Below are 18,205 nucleotides of genomic sequence, written 5' to 3'. Positions count from 1 at the left end.
ATGTTCGTGCACCTTAAATACCATATTCTAAAGAACTGATTTTTTGGTGCCGGGGAAACACCGATGTTTTTCCAATCAGGACATTTTTTCACTAGATCTGATGTAAAAAAAAATTTCTGAATTTATTTAAGAGAAATAGTTAAAAAAAAATATTGAACCCGTATAATCAATGCAATAAAAAGAAAGCAAATCTCACAGAGAACATACGGTTTATTTTTTTTCGTTTCTGTTGGATTTAATTTTAATCAACTAAAGCGGAGACACCTTCGTGGAGGATAACATTGTAAGTAATAATGAAAATAAATAGATTTAAAAAAAACAAAACAATAATGACGTTTTAATAAATCAACAACTTAATTTCTTAGATTTATATTAAGTGTAATATAAAATGAGTCCTAGCGAGTAAATTAGAATTTTCAGATTACGCTTACTACACGTTAAACGTATTCATGACGTCGAGTCAAATTTCTTCGTAAAATTGCGACGTTCTGCTATAAAAGGTACTGTATTCAGCGTTATTTTTCCAATGCATACATTTAAGTCAGGTATATAAATTACATATCATTTGATTCTAAAAATTCTAAGCTTTTAAAAATGTTTTGAACGGAGCATGTCTGACAGCCGGCATTTTTTAGCCAATACCGTACTTTGTTCTTTGAACGTATTTAAAATATAAATAATATAAATAGCTAAAGCAACCTTTTCAAATAAACTTCAACATCAGATCTGCAGGAAAAACAAATGTTATTAACTAATTCTCGGCCAATTTGTTACTCTAAATAGGATTTGTAAAATACATCAGTTATAATGGGTCTGTGTCCGGACCTAAACAACCCCCACCCACGCCCACCCCCCAACACACAAAACTTTCCCGATTAAAGTCGGTTATAGCTCGAAAATGGGGGGGGGGGTATTCTAGTGACGCTAGCGTATTTCAGCAGAGACATAAATAACATTAATGTCTCTGGTTTCAGCATATTGTTTGTATGAAGCATTAGCATTGTTAGATCCGCCACTATTACACTTCGTATTTTTCCGTTTAATCCCGATGCTATACGGAATCAGACGATTTTATTCGAAGCACGGATAACGAGTTTGCGCATGTCCGTTTGCACGAATTCCTGGCGACAAAATAAACTAAACAACATGATACCAGAAAGATAGCAATAATGTAGTACAGGGAGCTAAAGCCAACAATATCTGAATATGAATTACGGGTAAATATGACATTATACTTATGCTTCAAGTATATAACGATTTCCATTTGCGTTTTGAAGCGTTGAAACAGACAAAACGTGTTGTGTTACCCTCTGTCAGAAACAAATTCAATACCTCTATTTATTTAATATTTAAAAGATCATAAAACTCGAATGGGATATACATCCCGACCCATTTGTTATAAGTGTTTATATTGGTCACATGGTATTTTCTGGCTGTTTTGTAACCAGTACAAAATCTACATTTTCCTTCTGATAGTTTATTTTTCAGTAGGACAGGCAGCATCGTAACATTCAGTCAGGTTGTCACGTAGTTAGAATAATCTAACTGTGTCTCGGTACAGGCCCTCACCACAGTTAGAATACGTCCCATATACTTGTAATGTACAAATCTTTTGCCTATTTTGAAGAATATAAAATGATTTGCACTGGGAATAACTACCAAAATAATCAAAACAAACCTTCTTGAGATTGCTTATGCCTTTTTGTAAAAAAATAATCCATATAATACGTAAATCCATTTTCCTTTTTCTCTCGATAGTTTACATTTTCTCTAGATTGTTCCTAGGCACTATGCGAGCCCGTGTTTCTTTCTGCTACATTACGAATACACAACGAGTTAGGTTGTATCATTTTAACGATAGGACATTCTATCTAGTTGTCACGATATGATACGTATCACGATTCTACAACACGTTACAACTGTGTATCACGATACAATTAAATATACAGTGTAAAGCAGAAAATAGTTTCTTTTGTTCTGTATAATGCCAAAATACAGGTAAAACAGTATAACAGCATGTGTATAATAGCAATTTGTAATTGTATATTTTGAAAAAAAAAAAACTCTTTGATTAATACTCAATCACTTACTAAAGAAATTAAATTTAAAAGATTTCCAAATGCCAGATTTAAATGCCCTTAAGACATATAAAATGCTGATTCCTTCCACCACGCTCATTTCGCTTTCGGACCACAGGCACTTGATTTGTATACAGGACACCGCTAGTTACAAGTAGGGGTGCCCCTTAGGTCACTGATCCAAATTGGAAACTAACCCTAACCCTGTTTCGAACGCCATTTTTAAAAGCTTTATTGTAAAGAAAAAACCTACTTCCGGTATCATGATTCCAAAATGACAATATGATATGCGTATCATTGAGACACAAGATCAATACCATCAGACCAAGCAGAAAAACGAAAATGCCCTTGGACAAAGAAACTGTCACCTTGATTAAAGAAAAAAATGCACTGAGCAGAAAATATGTGGCTATCAATAATGCAAATATAAGGAAAAAGTACAACACACTAGGAACAAAAAAGTTTGTGAGGAAAGCAAGGAATTTTTATATATTATAGTACATGACAATATCTACTGCAAAAAAGATATGGCAGTATATTAACTCAAAAAGTAAAACGAGTGGTTCTTGGACAGTGTGAACTAAAAATCCAAAGTCTAATAAAACAGAAGTTTACAAGGAGAGAAACATTTTAGCAATTTTTTAATGTTTTTACACAAAACCTTGATTTTCAATAAAACCATGAAGAAGGATATAAATGTCAAATTTCATTGGAATTGTCAAAGCATTGAACCTGTTAAAGCCATTTAACACAAAAACATAGTCATCTTTTTGATATACATATCATCAAAATAATTTTTAAAATCGATAGATGAGAGAAAAGTTTTCTAAGCCTTGAAAACAGCACGTATTTCTTTAAAAAAGGAAACAAGGCGATAGCAGGAAACTACAGACCAGTGAGCTTAATTTTGTGTAAAAAACTTTCTTTAGTTAGGGACCACATAATAGAGCATTTTGCAAGCAAATTTTTGTAACTAATTTTGGCTTTATCAGTGGTAGATCAACTTAATTACAACTGTTAAGGGTATTACCCCCTCCCCTTTCTCAAGGAATGGACAGCGCGCTTTGGACAGTGGACATGATGTTGTTATATGAATCTACATACACATATCAAAAATTAAATTTGATACTGTTTTTGCCACATAATATATTGCTTACAAAAAATTGGAAGCATATGGAAAGCGTAAGAACTTAAATAGACTTTTAGGATTTTTGAACTACCTAAGTGGAAGGAAACAACAAGTATCCATTTTTGCGGGGCAACATCAAAATGGCATAGCGTAACTTCCGGCATTCGTAATACAGTGCATATTTATATACGTGAGCTCTACTGTGTACCTATTTGCCGACGACACGAAAATCTTCAACATAGTTAAGGGTTTTTAAAATGACACTTCAAAGAGATCTTGAGAAACTAACAAATATTGACTGGCTCCTAAAGTTCCATCCAGATAAATGTAAACACATGCACATTGGAAGAAGGAAATTACTTTGAAATGATTTTAGTGTTTAGTCAAGAGGATAAAGACATGTGTCATCATAGATGAACAATCAGCTTTGACAGACATATAAGCGAGAAGGTGAAAAAGGCAAACTCTATTTTTGCAATGTTAAGGCGAACGTTTCAACATATGTTGAAGAAATTTTATTCCTCTTTATAAGACACTTGTATTCACATTTAGACTATGCGAAATGGTGTTCCCTTTCAAATCAAGACACATAGAGATGATTGAAAGGAATAATTGCAGATTCTTTCATTGGCAAATTTAAGCTATGAAGAAAGGCTGAAGAAACTAAAACTACCAACGCTGTACAGGCGCCACCGTGGAGATATGATTGAAGTGTACAAAATAACAAGATGGAAAGTACACCCATTAGCATATATATTGTAGAGACATTTCTTTCAAGAAGATGTTTGTACAGAGACCGTTAAATATGAAAATTCAGCTATGTTAGAACTGTCACATTAACTTCCAAAATATCAAACATTAAACTTTCATAGACTATTTCAACTTTATATCAAATGTGCCCTACAAAGTATTTTTTAAAATCTTATACCGGCTAAGTAGTTTTGTTTTGGAGTCGAGGAAATGGACCTTGACAGGACCTGTGTTGGAAAAATACCATAAAAAATACCATAAAAAAAAAAAAAAAATACCATCGATATATCGCTGTATCGTTACACTATGATAAAAGTGAACAATTCTTTTCAATTTGGTATACTTATCATAATGTGATTTAATGGTCGCAAACTGAGTTTTATCAGCGACAGTTATTCCCATTCTAATGCAATCCATGCATTTTGTTTGTTGTTTACGTCTTCTTTTGTTGAGTTTCGTTATATAAAATATGTCATGGAGCATTGAGTTTTTGCGTAGCTCTATTATGACGTCACAATGAAATGATTTCACTCACGTTATTGCTCATTTTACTGCTTCAAACTTCAGTGCATTAGCCAATCAAAACATGTTTAACAAAAACATTGCATAAGAATATCATATTAAATGTACAGTATCATCAAGACAAGGAGGTTTAACATATTTATAATTCCAATCTTAATTTTATTTATTGATTCCCTGTCTTTTGATTGGACGAAAACAAATTCAAGAAAAAGTTTACACATCGATGAATTCTTATATACTTTCTTGACTGTGTAAAAACATTGAAAACAGAATTCTAGTCCGTTTTAGCAGGAAATAAAAATGAATGAATGAATGATTTTTCAATGAATGAAAAAAAATGCTGGACTGACAAAATTAAATTATTTATATACTGTGAAATGTGAATTTTAAAAAATCGAATGCTGTCTTTTTCGGAGTTCAATATCAGCTCAGTTGGTATCGTTGTGACAAAAAAAACGTCTTGACTCTTGTCTTTTTAGCATCAAATTCACATGTTTACATCCTACATATCCCAATTTTCTTTCTTGATTGATATACAAATCGAGGACATCGTCGGTCTGCATCTTTCGTTATGACGTTGTTCAACTTGTTGTTAAAATGTCAACATGACCATGGTCAAGGACGAATTATTGAAATCGCGTATTTACGATATTTGTTGACTTAAACAACATTCAGTGTGTTTTTATAAGTTTATTTATTGATTGTTTACAGTTTAAGTTGGATTTTATTGATATCCATCTTGTATATACGTTTCTTTGCGGCATAAAGTATTCCTACGCCGTACAAAATAACGGATTGTATGGCGGCCTCAAAGGGAAATAATTTGTAATTTAAAAAAATTCGTAATTGGAATTATACGTCTTCTTTTGTTGAGTTTCGTTATATAAAATATGTCATTTACATAAAAGTGCTTCGCACTTTTATTCAGTTTGTCAATATATTGCAGAGTTTACACATCGATAAATTCTGAAAAAAGAACGTTTAATCCTATAATAATTCCAATCTTAATTTTATTTATCGATTCCCTGTGTTCTGATTGGACGAAAACAAATTCAAGAAAAAGTTTACACATCGATGAATTCTTCAATCAGAACTACTTTCTTGACTGTTGTAAAAACAATGAAAACAGATACTTCTAGTCCGTTTTAGCTACAAGAAACTTGAAATAAAAAATAAATGAATGATGGAATGAATAAACAAGGACTGACAGACGGGAATATTATGTTTATGTCACTGTCGCATCACGAGTGTGAATTTTAAAAACTCGCTGATCATGCTGTCATTTTCTCGACGTTCCATATCAGCTCAGTTGGTATCGTTGTGATAGGGAAAAGAAACGTACCTCAATATAGCCTTTCTGGCATCAAATTCATATGTTTACATCCTACATTGAAAATCTTTGAACGAACCAGAGCAAATCGAGGACATCGTCGGTCTTCAACTTTCGTCATGACGTCAACATGGCCATGGTCAAGGACGAATTATTCGCAATACGCGTATTTACGATATTTGTTGACTTAAACAACATTCAATGAATTTTTACATAAGTTTATTTATTGATTGTTTTGACAATTTAAGTTGGATTTTATCGATATTCATCTTGTACACGTTTCTTTGTGGCATCAGTGGCATTAAAGTATTCCTACGCCGTACAAAGTAACGGATTGTATGGCGGCCTCAAAGGGAAATAATTTTAATAATTTAAAAACTTCGTAATTGGAATTATAAGAATTAAACGCTTTAGCCAATCGATGTGTAAACATGTTTAACAAAAACTTTACATAAAAGTGCTTCGCACTTTTATTCATATTAAAAAAAGTAGAGTTTACACATCAAACAAGGAGGTTTAACATATAATAACCCCAAGATGGGGTGACTGATGTAAAAAGCTTCATAGCTATGACATAACTTGATAAAAAGGTTATATTTATATTTTCTATTATTTAATATTCTTTTAAAGGTTGTTAAACTTTAAAGCTCAAAATGGCAAACCTGGGATATTTTGGACAAATGGTATGTATAATTTGTATTCCCTTGAATTTATTTCTGGAACCACAGTGTTTATGATTTGTAAGAAAACTTTTGATGCATCAAGCAGTTACAGTTGATAAGTGACATTGTGTACAGTATTTGATCATGTTAACAGCTTGTGCCATTACTCTGATAATCAATTTTGCAAACCATTCCTTAAAATACTTAAAATTGCAGATTGATAAAATTGTAAATTTTTTTTTCAGAACAACAGAAGAAGCCTCTGAAGAAGGTAAAAACAGTCACATGCAGAATCCACAGTCTCATTGGTTCTATGTATATTTAACTTATACATGTTGCTTAACTTTGAAATTCCCAGTATTTCTGTCTAAAAAATCTAGTGTCTCTGCTAGAGGCAGTACCTTTTAAATAAGCATATCTTTAAGATGGATCAGCGTTTCATGTTCCCTCTATCATCAGATCATTTATAGTTGTCTTTTAGAACCCTCTCTGCACCTGTACACTGCACACTAGAGAGGATTCTATGGTATCGTTTTGCAGTTAGAGTGATCTGCCCTTGCATCTAAATTCTAAAATATAAAATTTACAGTATATTACTCAATTTGTAATCAATTAAAGTTTTCTAAACATTTTTAAAAGCCAAAATAAATTAATTGAAAATGTTTATTACGTGAATTTTCTCTGTGGAAGTAAACAACTATGATTTCTATTCACTGATACTGTGTTGTGTTTGATCATTTTTCCTTGGGATAAATGCCATGCACCATATAGTGAAAATTAAATAGATAAGTTCAACACAGTTTATTACTTTCATGCAATATATTTTCCTTGTAATGTCCAAAAAAAAATTTGTACTGGTGTGAGAGGGTCCTTAACTAAATACTTAGAAGAAACATGATGTATATGAGACACATATAAACTATATCTTATCTAGGACACAAAGAAGACAGTAAGTGGGATATATTTTTCAAATGCATGCTGAACCTACGTCATGTACTATATAACTTGGAAATACATTTAATGGGTATCTAATGGTTTTTATTGAATTAAGAGAAAGCATGATTACAATACTAATTACATGTTTACAAGTAATATTTTTGAAGTTCTACATGTGTATACAGTATAAAATAATATCCGGTTTTCACGTTTTAGCAATACCAATACAACGTAGTGTCTATATTATCTATATTATAATAAAAAGTTTTCAAAGCACATACACATGTACATGTAACACAATATAATGTTGGAAGTGAGATGAATATAGTAGCCTAAAATTTAAGCCCCCACCCTCCTTTGTTACAGTATTTTAGTAGATATGTAGAGTATTATGATCTAAATTTTGTAACCATCCTTGGTTTGGTATTCATCATTAAATAATTGTTACATTTAATTTTGGGTCTCAGGAAGTCTCTTTGTTTTAATAAATAAGTTACATCTTTTCTATATTGTAGCACAAAGCATTGCTCATCATAACTGTTTTCAAATTCTGACCAAGGCAGATTGCATGTAATAGGCCATGAATGATAGATTTAACTTGTTCAATTGACACAGGATTGAATTTGTGAACCTGTTTGATAATTTTAATTGCACTACCCATGTTTATGTTTCCAGTGTAATTCACTGCATGATACTGTATTGCATTTAATACATTTGTTCTGTATGTCCTAATGTTTTCTTTGTTGAAACACATATCATTCTACATATTATGTCATTGGATTGAATATCACTTTGAGGTCTTTATACACAACTCATCTGTACCGGTACATTTTTTGAAATTCACTTCATGCTGTGATTTACTTCGGTAAATCCTTAACCTTTACTTTTATGTAAATATATTATTTTCTTTATTTAAAACTTACATGTAATTAGTTTAACTTATCTAACATGAAAGTTATCTTAATTATCATGATTATTCAAGACATTCACTGGAATAATACCATAATGCCATTTAAACATGCTTTAAACATTTTAATTAACATGCCAGTCAATGTAGCGAGACTTTAACAGATTTACTAAGAGATAAGGATATTTTTTCTAGAATAAACAATCAAATTAGCAGAATGAAAATTTAATTTCAATTAAAAGTTATAAATAAAATGAACTCTCAATGTTTGATGTGACTATGCCCTGGAATAGCATATTATGAAATGAAAAGATTTAACAATATTAATATTTTGTAAATTGTAAATAACTTGATTTCCTAGGTTGACTACAAAACAAGAAAACAGCCGTTTGAAATACGACATCATCCCAAAAACTATGACAGAATAGAACCAGAGGTTGACAATATTCTTAAACCTCTACCAGATGACAAGCCAAAGGAACCAGAGAAACCGAAAAAGCCAGCCAAAAACTTCATCCAGAAGAACCGAGAAAGACTAGGCAAGGGCAAGAAAGGGAAGGAGGATGAAAAGGATGGGACGGTGACCTTGACCCAGGAGCAGCTGAACGCTATTTTAGCTTCAGTGGGAAAGGTAGCCTCGGGAGAGGAGGAGAAACTAAAAATACATATAGGTGAGTCACATACAGGAGAAACTATGAATACATATAGGTAAGGGACATACTATATACTGTATACAGGGAAATTTTTGCCCCTGTTTTATTTTTGGCCCTTTTGCCCTTTTCAAAAGTGGTCAAATTTAAAACGTGGTGAATTCAAAAAACACAGTATAAATTCTTAATTATTACTGGGACTGGGCGAATTTAAAACGGGGCAGATTTGTAAGCAAGTGTAAAAGGGCAAAAATAACCATGTTTACAGTAATTAACAAACGTCTATTAATTTTGTTTTATACAATTGCATGAAATTTGCCTTGCTTCTTAAGAATTTATATGCATCAAGAATTGTTTCAATGAATCACCTGATCATTATGTTTAAAAATTTAGTAATTTAAACAATAGAATGGTGCAGAAGAGAGTGTATAATATAAACAGTTATAAATAAAATCTATTGTAGATTCAGAGCACAATGAGGTGACGATAGAATCCCCCCGTAGGAGGGAGCACAGTGATGATGAAACAGAAAAGCACCACAGAGACCGGTCAGAGAAAGAGAATGGTCACTCCAAGTCCAGAAAAGACCGTAGGAAGAAGGAGGATGATAGTATCTATGCTTTAATGGGCGGAGACACAAATCGGTCCAAGAAAGACAGGTGAATAGTCCACAGTGTTGTCTAATTCTTCTGTGTGACTTACATCTAAAGATTTTATCACTTTTCACTTTAAAAGTTTTACCAGAAGTAGGTTTTTTGTGAAAATAGATAAATATTTCACAGATGCACATCAATGAATTCTTTAACAAAGATTTTGTAGTTGTGCATGCCTTACAAGCAAATAATTAATGTGTGAATATCAGTTCTTTGCACATTAATTTAGTTAATCGGTGTGTTTCATCTTTCTCTGTTTTGCTTTTAATATGATAATTTGATGCCTCACCTTTCAATACGTAGAATTTAAATGCACAATAAATATGTATTAGCTTGTTTGAGTGGATGATTAATTTTGCATGCACAGGGACCGGAGAACCGAGCGTGATGGATCGGATGAGCGAGATCATCATCACAGAAGGTCACGGGATGACTCACGAGAACGGTATAGGACTCTCTGTCAGATCAAATGTTAATGTACTTTATGATAGCTATAGATGTATATACAAATCTTATTCACTTGAATGTTATCTATTTTGATTTATTTTACTCCATGTACATCTTTAATGGTGGGTATACCTCAGTCTTTTTATTGCATTTTTGGATCCAAACCTGATAAAGACTTAAGTAATTTAAAGTAAAAGATAAAATTTTTTGCAATCTTCATTTTATTTCTTGGATGAAGGCAGACCAACTAATTATTGTTCAATTTAAATACATTAGTTGATTGACAATTTTCTCATTGGTCCATCTTTTTGTGCAAGTAATTAACTACCTGTGTACACAATAGTGAAGCATAGTGTTTTATTAACAAAAAGATATATTGTTTACAGACACAGGAAAACAGAGCATGACTACTCAGAAGAAAGAAGCTCTCATCGAGACAGGAGATCTCACGATGACTCGAGAGATAGAAACCATTCCCGAGAAAGGTACAAAAACTATCGTGATAGAGATCGTAATCAGGATCGTGAGAGGGAGAGGCATCCCGGCTACGACCCTGATTACGATCGTAAAAAGAAACAGGAAGACTCGACAGAGAGGATTCTAAAAGATCTGCGACAGAAAGCAGAGGATCAACTCGAGAAGAGCCGGGGAAATGACAGACTCAGAGAATCCAAGTCTAAAGAGAATGATATTAGGGACTCCAAAAAGTATGAATCCACAAACCATCTTTCACCTGACCCTAACATTGAAAATATCTCCCCCCGAGAGATAGCTGGTATCCCTGTGTCCCTCCCCTGGAAGCACATGACTGTAGCCGAAAGGCGGAGGTTAATGATTGCTCGAGAGAAGGTTATAGCAGAGGCTGAAAAGTAAGACTGATTCCGCAGTACTGCCAGCACTGATCTGCTGCCTTGTGTATTTGCCTTGCTGTAGCACCCACATCGTGCTTTGCATTCTATGTAACATAGTCCTCTGTAGTTATTTTGCACACCTTTTTCATTTTCTCAAATAGATCACCAGAATTCTTATCTAGTTATCAAAAGATCATTTGAATTTTTATGTGCCCGGATCGATAGATCCAAGGCGTATATTGTTTTTGTCCTGTCTGTTTGTCTGTTTATCTGTTTGTCTGTTTGTCTGTTGTCAACTTTAACCTTCGCCATAACTTTTGAACCATGAGAGATAGAGACTTCATATTTGGTATGCCTACTTCACCAATGAAGCTCTTGCAAATGACACCAAGGTCAATGACCTTGTGACCTTGACTGTGACCTATATGCTAAAAATAGCTTTTTCGAACTTTCGCCGTAACTTTTGAACCATGAGAGATAGAGACTTCATAACTCCACCAATGAAGCTCTTGCAAATGACACCAAGGTCAATGACCTTGTGACCTTGACTTTGACTTATATGCTAAAAATAGTTTTTTTTAACTTTGATGCCGCCGGGCGCATAGTGTTTCACAAACACATTTTGTTTTTTCATTGTAGTAATTAAGTTTAGACTTTGTTTGATAAAACTTGAACCATTTGATGAATAGTTAAAAAATTTATCACATTCTGTTTGTCTTACGTAATCACTCTATTTCATTTAGGTTAATCAAAAATGCATGTCATTGTCATTCTTTCCCCTGCAGATTTTAGATGTATTTTATGTGTTTGACTATGCATCTTTGACTGGCACTATAGGTGATTAGTTATCCAGGTTCAATCAAGGGTGTATGGGGATTTATCCCGGGTTTTATTCCATACACCCAAAGGCCAAAAGGGTGTATGGAATACAACCCAGGGTAAATCCCCGTACACCCTTGATTGGACCTGGATAATGAATTTATTTCTTATGTACCCATAAAAATTCTTTGTAAACATCAGAGTGTGTCAATCTATCGATAAGATAACTATGTACTACAATGCATCGTGAAGTCATGTTATTCGGTTTTTATCATAGAGAATGTATGCATTGTGACGTCACGTTGTATTTACACTCGGCTCAAGTCGGGTGCACGGATATCTACACCAGACTTTGTAACAAATCAAAGCTCGTGTTACAAGCTACATAGGAAATAAACCTTCTTATCACATTATCATACTTCTTGCATTAATGATGATTGGCCACTATAGGGCTGTGTCTGTAACTGTCAACAAGCTTTCTGCAGTGGTAGAGGATGTATTTTATTTTACATGGTGTGTGTGTTTGTTAGTGTATTGGTAGAGGCACATCTATATGATTTTTTGGCATTTTATTTATATGCAACATTGGTGGAGGTATATGTAATGTGTACATTCATTCTCTTTTACATGTAAGAAATTTGTTTTTATGAACAACAAAAATATATATAGGGAAATATGAGTGACTTACCATAATGTACCAGAAAAGAAACAAAAAGATAATTGTTGATAATTTTTAATTTTACAGTGATCAGTAGACACATGAAATGAACTAATAAAATCGTAATTCAAACGAAATAAGTTTTATCAACAATTTTTAAGTATGCTTTGAATATGAACTTACCTGTCCATAGCCCCTGTTACAGAAAGGGTTTTATTTTAAACATTGTGTTGTAGGAGAAAGGAGGAGGGAGTGAAATCTAAGTGGAGGGAAATGGTGAAGGAGGAAACTGAGAAGTTAGAGACCAGGAAAAAGAAGGAGAGCAGAAGACGCAGTCCCAGCTACTCACCTCCGCGGTCTCGAGATGGCTCAGGGGATAGGAGGCGAGACAATTCTAGGGATCGCAGAGAACGGTCGCGAGAAAGGAGGCGAGAAAGGGTATCACCATCTGACAGACGCGAGTCCAGATCAAGGGAAAGGAGGCGCAGGTCACCGTCAGATGATCGCAGGGAATCTCACCGAGAGAGGCGAAACTCAAGGGAGAGATCTCGTGATGACTCGTCAGACAGATCGAGACATAGGTCTCGGAGGCGGTCTCCCTCACCGTCCAATCGACAGGAGGACAAGACCAGCAACACTAGTGTAGCAACAAATGTCAGCACCAGGCCCCCCACAAATATGTCACTAGCGGAGAAAAAGAGGCTACAGTGGGAAAGGGAAAGAGGTACTGGGATCATGTCTACTGGCTTATAAATAGTAATGTATGGGTTACTAATTCTTAATGATTTTTCATATATAGTAAAGGTGTGTTATCTGTCAATTTTAACTGTCTGATTTTGTAGCGGAGTCACAAGTGGGATACACCCCCTGGGGAAAGCCTGGAGCAGGTGCCCCTCTGAGGACCAAGTCTGGGAAGCTGGCCGCGGACTACAGAGCTAGACAGGTGTTTAAATGTGCTAGTGGCCGTAAAATGGTCTACATGGACTAAACGTGTTAGATTTAGACATGATCTCAGGTTGTAATGGGAGGATTTGATACATAACGGTAGACGGTATCTTATAAAAGAAAAACAGCGAGGGGTGGGGAAATACTTAATCTTGAAGATGACGTTTGGAATATTTATGTCTCTAGAAATATAAAATGAAATATAATGAATGAAGTATTATCATGATTAATGCTACACAATCACTATTGCATAGTGCTTATAAACAAAATACAACGAGGTTATTAGAACTTGATATAATTTATAATTATGATTTTTTTTTGACTGACTAGTCTCCTTTGTTATAATATTAGGTTTTCAACAAGGTAAAAAATTTTACAGCAAGTTTAGCTTATCATGTTAGAGAATATTATTTCAATGCCTTTAAAGAGCTTTTTGTGTGTCTCACCTCATCTTCAGCAGACTTGATGGCTTTCTCTAGCTTCTTTCTAATTCTGTAAAGGAGGGGGGGGGGGGTCAAGTTCTCCTAATGGGTGCAGTCGAATTCAATGGCATGCAACTACTGCAAGCATATTTTCTCTTGAGGATAGGAAAACTTGTACATTTATATTATGTGCCATTTATGTTGATTCCTTGATGGAAATGAACATCAGCATTGTACCTTATTGCAAGGAAGTTAACAACAGTCTCTGTTTACACATGTACATGAAGGGCTGTTTTAAAAAGTCCAACCTTGTGTATGGTAACTTAGATGAAGTGTAAACATGTTGCAAGATCATGAATTGGATTTGAAGTAATTCTTCCTTGCTCACTCGACATAAAAGCACCAAAGTCTGGATCTAGTGGGATCTTTTTTTTTTCAAGCTACTGAAGTTTCACTGTCTCAGACTATTTGCTTATTATGTTCCCCAAACGAAGTTGGGGAACATATTGTTTTTACTCTGTTTCTTATTATTAAGGTCTTCCGTCTTCAGCGGAAGACCTTCTTGTTATTCGTTTGTTTCTTTTCCACTGTTTTTCTTATTATTTTTTTTCTTACCGATTTTGTGCACGCGATTTCTCGAAAACGGCTAGTTAGATTTTTATGAAACTTTCAGGTCTGATAGAACATATAAAAATCTCGATACCCTTTTTTTTATTTTGATGACGTCACTTCCGGTTCAGAGATTTTCGAAGTTTTGTGATTTTTAAGGGTCAGTTTGTCCGTCGCTCTTCTTAAAAACCGCTCATCACAGGAAGATGAAACCTTTTCAGGAAGATAGAGCAACATATGTAGATTTGCATTGTGTTGTTAACTTTCACCGGAAGTACTGCACGTTAACACTCGGTATGGACTGAAAAAAGTCATATTGAGCGTTTCAAAATTTCTAACACTTTTTCTATTATATCATTTTACTTGTAAATATTTTGTTAAAACATATAGAACAAAAGTTGTGAAGAATTTTGAGATCTTTCAATTGATATCTCGAAAAAAGGGCTGACCCCTAAAATAAGGGATCTAGAGGGGCCAAAAGTGTTTAATTGATATCTCAAAAAGTATTGAGAATTTGTAATACGTCAAAGAAGCAAAGTTGTTCAAAATGTAAAGCTTAATCTATTTGTGTCGTCAAAATACGTCCGGCTTCGTCACTTCCGGTCAAACCGGAAGTAGTCAAAAACGTGTATTTTTGCCGTTCTTGTCAAGTTTTTGGGTAACATATGTCTCTGGGAGCATAAAAATTAATTTTCAGTCCGTCTTCATCACTTCCGGTTCAACCGGAAGTAGCAAAAATTTGCATATTTTTGCATTAATTAACATAGCTTTAGAGGAATCAAACATTTTAGGCGTTATTTCTCATTATTGTTAAAAATGAAAGCTACTTCCGGTCAAACAGGACGGAAGACCTACCCGTTGCTTTGCAACGAGCTCGGCTCTAGTTATTATTATTATTATTATTATTAAGGTCTTCCGTTTCCAACGGAAGACCTTATTGTTTTCGTTCGGTTTCTTTTTCCCTATTATTATTATTTTTTTCTTACCGATTTTTGTGCACGCGAGTTCTCGGAAACGGCTCAGTCGATTTTCTTGAAACTTTCAGATCTAATAGATATTGATCTGAACCTTATTGGAAATTTTTATATTGATGACGCCACTTCCGGTTGTGAGATATGGTCGATTTTCTAATTTTCAGAGGGTCGGCTTGTCCAGGAAACTCCTCCTAAACGACATAAGATATCGACTTAAGATTTTCAGTGAAAATAGAAGAAGGTTTGGCGAGTTGTAATTGGGTCTCCAAATCTTTCTAGCGCAAAAGGCGCCAGAGCTTGGTAGGGTCCGAAAAAATGTCTCAGAAATATCTCACAAAATTTCACACATTTTGTTTCATATCTTCATACCTGTTAATAATTTGTGAAAGCATATTGAAGAAAAAATGTGCAAAATCACAAGACCTTTCATTTGATATCAAGAAAATTGGGCTGACCTCTCAAATTAGGGGCTCAGAGGGGCAAAAAGTCTTTTATCTATAACTCTCTAATGATAAATATTTTGTTATACATTACTGAAACAAAAGTATTCATCTTAACAATTTACAACAATATATGATAAGATTTTGATCATATCTTACGTAATTAGGGGTCAGAAGGGGCCAGAATATTAAATCTTTGACGCTTTATATCTCAAAAAGGAGGAATATTTTGATAAGCAATATTGAACAAAAGATAGTCAGAATGATGTTCTAAACAATATCCATGCTTCAAATTTTTGTAAAACGGCCCCGTTAAGGACTTGTAAGGGTGGCCCCTAAATATTTCCATTTAGCATATCTCCATAACAAATAGAAATCTCTGAATAAGTGCTGAACAAAAAATCTTCAAAATCACGAGACCTTTCAATTGATGTCAAGAAAATGGGGCTGACCCCTCAAATTAGGGGCTCAGAGGGGCAAAAAGTCTTTTATCTATAACTCTCTAATGATCAATATTTTGTTATACATTACTGAAGCAAAAGTATTCATCTTAACAATTTGCAACAATATATGATAAGATTTTGATCATATGTTAGGTAATTAGGGGTCAGAAGGGGCCAGAATGTCAAATCTTTGACGCTTTATATCTCAAAAAGGGGGAATATTCTAATAAGCAATATTGAACAACAGATGGTCAGAATGATGTTCTAAACAATATGCATACTTCAAATTTTTGTGAAACGACCCCATAAAGGACTTGGAGGGGTGGCCCTTAAATATTTCCATTTAGCATATCTCTACAACAAATAAAAATCTCTGAAATAAATCTAAACAAAAAATCTTCAAAATCACAAGACCTTTCATTTGATACCAAGAAAATGAGGATGACCCCTTAAATTAGGGGCTCAAAGGGGCCAAAAGTCTTTTATCTATAACTCTATAATGATCAATATTTTGTTATACATTAATGAAGCAAAAGTATTCATCTTAATAATTTGCAACAATATATTAAAAAAATTTGGTTATATCTTACGTAATAAGGGTTGCAAGGAACCAAAATGCTATATTTTTTATGCTTTACGTTTCTAAAAGGGGAGCATTTTTATAAGCCATATTGGACAAAAGATGTTCAGAATATCATGATAAAAATCAGAAACTTTAAATTTAATGAAGGATAACTTAATGTCATTCTCTTTAAACAAATATCTCAGTCAAAATCACATCTTCGCTTCTGGTGCCAAGTTATGGACAATATCCTGATTTTAAAATGCGATTTTGTCGCCCCTTTTTATAGAAAATGGCTAAGGATATGAACTGGAGACTTATTGGAGATGATAGATCATGACTTTGTGGTTTGCAGAATTGCCTTTTCGTGCGTCGTCAGTACTTCCGGTCGTTACCAATTGCAAACTTAAAAAAATCGTATTTTCTAACTTTTTTGTTTTTCAGTATTTTTCATTTATATTTGGTATGGTAGTAGAAGCCCTCCGTATAATGCTTACTATTTAATTTGTTTGAATGTTGATAAATCTAAAGTCTAGATATTTGCATTCAAAAATCTGAAGCGGGTCCAAAATGGCGGCTGTCTCTGTCAACTCCGCCATTTCGCGAGTAGGGGTTTATGGAGGCAGCTGAGCGTTTGATTAAACAATTCTGACATAAGGATACATGAAATGTAGAAAACTACTTCGACTCTCACGTAGTATTAAATGGTTGGAGGAGTTACCTCCCGTTACTTGTTTATATTATAATAGATAATCAATGTAAATATTGTAATTAATTGGTCAATTGACTAAAGAATTAAACAAGTATTATTGATAAATGATGTTCTGTTAGAAAATAATAATGGTGTTACCAAAAGAAAGACAGTCTGTTTTATTTTATCAATATGATATCTGATAACTTATTATCATTGATTAAGTTGAGGTACACGGGGGCAGTACAGCCAACTGGCTTGTGTCTTCACTTTGGTACAGAAACAAATTGGTTTATCGATCAAAGAGGATTGTGCAAAGTTGCCGTAGTCAGTGACTAGTTAAAAGGTAGCTGTGTGGCATTAGTTATAGGTTTGTCATTAGGACAGAGAAGCTCTTACAAAGTTAAATCATACTGTGTAAGTATATTGTAGCCACTTGGCTAGAGTTATATAGGCAACTTGGTAAGCAGTTATACACCAGGCAGATGTTAAAGGCTAAATCAAGAGGCACCAGGCAGATAGATGTTGACTTATATAGTCAGTTTTACGAGTATAGTGAGGCAATTATCATATGGCACCAGGCAGGTGCCGGTATTAACTGAAGATATGTAATTATACAAAGCACTTAGGTCATTTGATTTAAAGACACCAGGCAGGTGTCATATTATTATCTGTATATATTGCATTCAATCATATCCCTAGTAAAACTTGGTAATCCGAGCACGGA

General features: G+C 34.0%; 1 protein-coding gene across 8 annotated transcripts in view; it reads left to right on the top strand.

Annotated features, from left to right (window-relative positions):
• The first annotated feature begins 1,098 nt into the window (after positions 1–1,098).
• Positions 1,099–18,205, top strand: part of LOC134268293 (trichohyalin-like) — a 39,633-nt gene continuing 22,526 nt past the window's right edge. For 4 of the 8 annotated variants that reach the window (XM_062750533.1, XM_062750528.1, XM_062750531.1 and 1 more), the window contains exons 1-9: positions 1,109–1,217; positions 6,440–6,492; positions 6,717–6,742; positions 8,676–8,985; positions 9,428–9,623; positions 9,985–10,062; positions 10,451–10,933; positions 12,629–13,116; positions 13,235–13,335. In XM_062750533.1, coding sequence (XP_062606517.1) covers positions 1,207–1,217; positions 6,440–6,492; positions 6,717–6,742; positions 8,676–8,985; positions 9,428–9,623; positions 9,985–10,062; positions 10,451–10,933; positions 12,629–13,116; positions 13,235–13,335 — 1,746 coding nt within the window. In that variant the 5' untranslated portion in view covers positions 1,109–1,206. Of the gene's footprint in view, positions 1,218–6,439; positions 6,493–6,716; positions 6,743–8,675; positions 8,986–9,427; positions 9,624–9,984; positions 10,063–10,450; positions 10,934–12,628; positions 13,117–13,234; positions 13,336–18,205 lie in introns of all 8 variants that reach the window. The other 4 variants (XM_062750527.1, XM_062750534.1, XM_062750535.1 and 1 more) reach the window with 4 other exon arrangements.

Source organism: Saccostrea cucullata, unplaced genomic scaffold, assembly GCF_032062105.1.
Source record: "Saccostrea cucullata isolate Sc308-1 unplaced genomic scaffold, CSIRO_AGI_Scuc_v1 ctg612, whole genome shotgun sequence".
In the NCBI taxonomy this organism is placed as follows: Eukaryota; Metazoa; Mollusca; class Bivalvia; order Ostreida; family Ostreidae; genus Saccostrea; species Saccostrea cuccullata.
Note: the sequence above shows the minus strand (reverse complement) of the source record. Positions and strands in the feature narration are given on the sequence as shown.